Source organism: Cebus imitator, unplaced genomic scaffold (genome assembly GCF_001604975.1).
Source record: "Cebus imitator isolate Cc_AM_T3 unplaced genomic scaffold, Cebus_imitator-1.0 Scaffold285, whole genome shotgun sequence".
NCBI classification, from domain to species: domain Eukaryota; kingdom Metazoa; phylum Chordata; class Mammalia; order Primates; family Cebidae; genus Cebus; species Cebus imitator.
In genome coordinates, this window is record NW_016107600.1 from 1,140,088 (window position 1) to 1,143,295 (window position 3,208).

The 3,208-nt window shown below is 41.7% G+C and overlaps 1 protein-coding gene across 7 annotated transcripts in view; it reads right to left on the reverse strand.

Annotated features, from left to right (window-relative positions):
• The window catches only part of ATF7 (activating transcription factor 7), a 102,698-nt gene that overhangs the window by 1,958 nt on the left and 97,532 nt on the right, over positions 1-3,208 (reverse strand). For all 7 annotated transcript variants that reach the window (XM_037728987.1, XM_017501850.2, XM_037728988.1 and 4 more), the window contains one exon: positions 2,524-2,632. In XM_037728987.1, coding sequence (XP_037584915.1) covers positions 2,524-2,632 — 109 coding nt within the window. The remainder of the gene's footprint in view (positions 1-2,523; positions 2,633-3,208) is intronic.

Consider the following 3,208-nt stretch of genomic DNA (forward strand, 5'->3'; position numbering starts at 1 on the left):
GCTGGAGTGCAATGGCGCAATCTCGGCTCACTGCAACCTCTGCCTCCTGGGTTCAGGCAATTCTCCTGCCTCAGCCTCCTGAGTAGCTGGGATTATAGGCACGCGCCACCATGCCCAGCTAATTTTTTGTATTTTTGGGAGAGATGGGGTTTCGCCATGTTGACCGGGATGGTCTCGATCTCTTGACCTCGTGATCCACCCGCCTCGGCCTCCCAAAGTGCTGGGATTACAGGCATGAGCCACCGCGCCCAGCTCAAAACGTCATCTCTTAAAAAAACAAAAGAGTTAACCAGGCAGGGTGGTGCACGCCTGTGTTCCCAGTTACTAAGGCTGAGATGGGAGGATCACTTGAGAGTCTGGGAGACAGAGGTAGACCCTGTCTCCAAAAAAATCCAAAAGCAAAACCAACAAAACCAAAACTAACTATATGCTGCTAACTCTCAAAGTTTTATCTTCAGCCTTTCCTCTGAATTACATATCCATATAACCAACTGCCTGCTTAACATCTCCACCTGTAAGCCTAACAGGCTTCTTAAACTTAGTTTGTCCAAAACTGAGTTCCTGAAATAATTCCCAAACCATGTTCCCCTACACTTTACCCTATCTCAATTAATGACAACTTCATTCTTGCAGGTGCTCAAGCCAAACACTTTGGTGCATTTTTTAAATTCTTTTTCTCATACATACCACCCCATCCACTCTCATCACCCTAACTTCAAAATATATACTGAATTCAACCTGTTCTCACCGCTTTCAGTACCATCATCCCTTGCTTGTATTACTGTAATAGCCTCCTAAGGTGACTGGCTGCTTCTGCCCTTGTACCCCGATGTCTCTAACAGAGGAATCCTGTTCAAATGTAAGTCAGATCAATTATTATTATTACTATTTTGAGACAGAGTTTGGCTCTTGTGCCCAAGGTGGAGTGCAATGGAACGATCTTGGCTCACTGCAACCTCCATCTCCTGAGTTTAAGCAATTCTCCTGCCTCAGTCTCCTGAGTAGCTGAGATTACAGGCATGCACCACCATGCCCAGCTAATTTTTTTTATTTTTAGTAGAAACAGGGTTTCACCATGTTAACCAGGCTGGTCTTGACCTCAGGTGATCGCCTGCCTCGGCCTCCCAAAGTGCTGGGATTACAGGCGTGAGCCACCGTGCCTGGCCTAGTCAGATCAATTATATCACTCTTCCACTGAAAATGGCCTCTAATGGCTCCCAGTGTAAAAGCTGAGATCCTTACCATGACTGAAGAGAACCTACATGAAATGTTGCTATTACTTCCCCGACTTCATCTCCAATTACTCTCCACCCACAACTCCAGCCAAGCCTCCTTGGTGTTCCTAGAATGTACCAGGTATCTTGCCACTTTGCATCTTCCCATTTGCTGATCCTCCTCCCTATAGTACCTTTTTCCAAATAAATGCATACAGCTCCCTCACTTCCTTCAGGTCTTTATTCAAAAGCCACCTAATCTAAAATTTCCATCCTGCTGCTAACATTTCATATTACCCTTCCCTGTTTTCATTTTCCTTCTAACATTTACTGTTATCTAACATGTCATATATTTTACCTATTTATCTTGTTTACTGTCTTTCTCATCCACTAAAATATAAGCTCCTCAAGGGCAGGGATTTAATCTAATCTATTTGGTTCCCTATTATAAGCCCAGCATGTAAACAAGTGCCTGGCACAGAATAGACACTCCATCAATATCTACTTAATGAATGAATGCACCCTGAAGTACATATTAAAATTAAAATTTAGAGAGTTTAAAATTGGTGATATGGTTACTCCTTTTCTACGGGAACACATCTCTGAAATGATAAAGACAGTGGAAAAATAATTCAATCCATCAAAATTTGATAGCAATAGTTCTATGAATTTCATTTGCAAAAAGAAAACTAGCATTTATTGCCCATAAGCAAATTATTCACAGTAATTTAAACTTCAGAATTGTGCATGTCCTGAGCACAACTCCATGGCCATTGCCTTCCAGCACTATTTTATGTGTGCTCATAGATTACAAACTGAAACCAACATCAGCCTATCATTAGAAAGATAAAATGTACCCCAAATCCCAATGTATCATCTGTGGTTTATGTCTTTTCTAGCCCAAGACAGTGTCTTTGGAATAAGAAATACCTAGATATAAATCTTGGCTTCACCACTTTCCCAGCTTGGTAACTTCGGCTAAGTGACCTAAGCTGAGTGCAGTTTTCTCACATATAGACATATCCATTTCATGAGAGACTTGGGAAGACTCTAGCGTGCCTAACACAAACTATGTACCCGGTAAATATTGCTACCCTTTAACCCACAAATGTAACAGATAATTAGGGTAACTATATTGCTGTCAAAAACATTTTTTTTTCTAGGTCTGTTGCTCTACAAGGGCTACTCACTCATCAGCGTGGGATCCCCAGAACATTCAGAATGCAGTTATAAAATTCTAAGCAGCTTAGACACTCAGTACATGCAGTTTACTGACTGACTGACTTAGCTTAGGTTGTGAGCCACTCACCTAAATAGCCTTGAGTCTTTTTCTGTAGTGCAGTGACCGGGCAGTCTTTATGAGCTAACAGTAGCTGTTTCAACTGAGCCACCTCGTTGCGTAGTAATGTAACTTCATTCTGAGGAGGGAGGGAAGAAAAGAGTATCAAGAAAATTCATCCTCTACTCTTGCAACCTCAGTGGCTGTTCCCAAAGTGAGGACAGAATACTGCCTCAATTTTCTCCCCTGAACTGGGACAAGACTCCTGATCCAGCAAGGCTTCAGATAGCCCAGGGACAGTATAGTCACGAATTAAATGACAGGAGTTGCTTTCAGTGAAAAGTAGGGATTTATAATAGAAAAATTACTCCTGTTTAAGATAAACATGATTATACTAAAATTAATAATACACATGCTCTTTGGCTAAGAAAGCCTCCTTCTAGGAATCTATTTAACAGAACTGTTAAATAGGTGTATGCAATGTTCATTGCAACATTGTTGTTCTAGCAAAAAATCAGCCAATATCCATACCTTATAACATAACTACACTACAGAATATACTACTACACAGCTATTAAAAAGAATGAGGTAGGCCAGGTGCTGTGGCTCACACCTGTAATCCCAGCACTTTGGGAGCCCGAGGTGGGTGGATCACCAGGTCAAGAGATCGAGACCATCCTGGCCAACATGGTGAAACCCCATCTCTACTAAAATA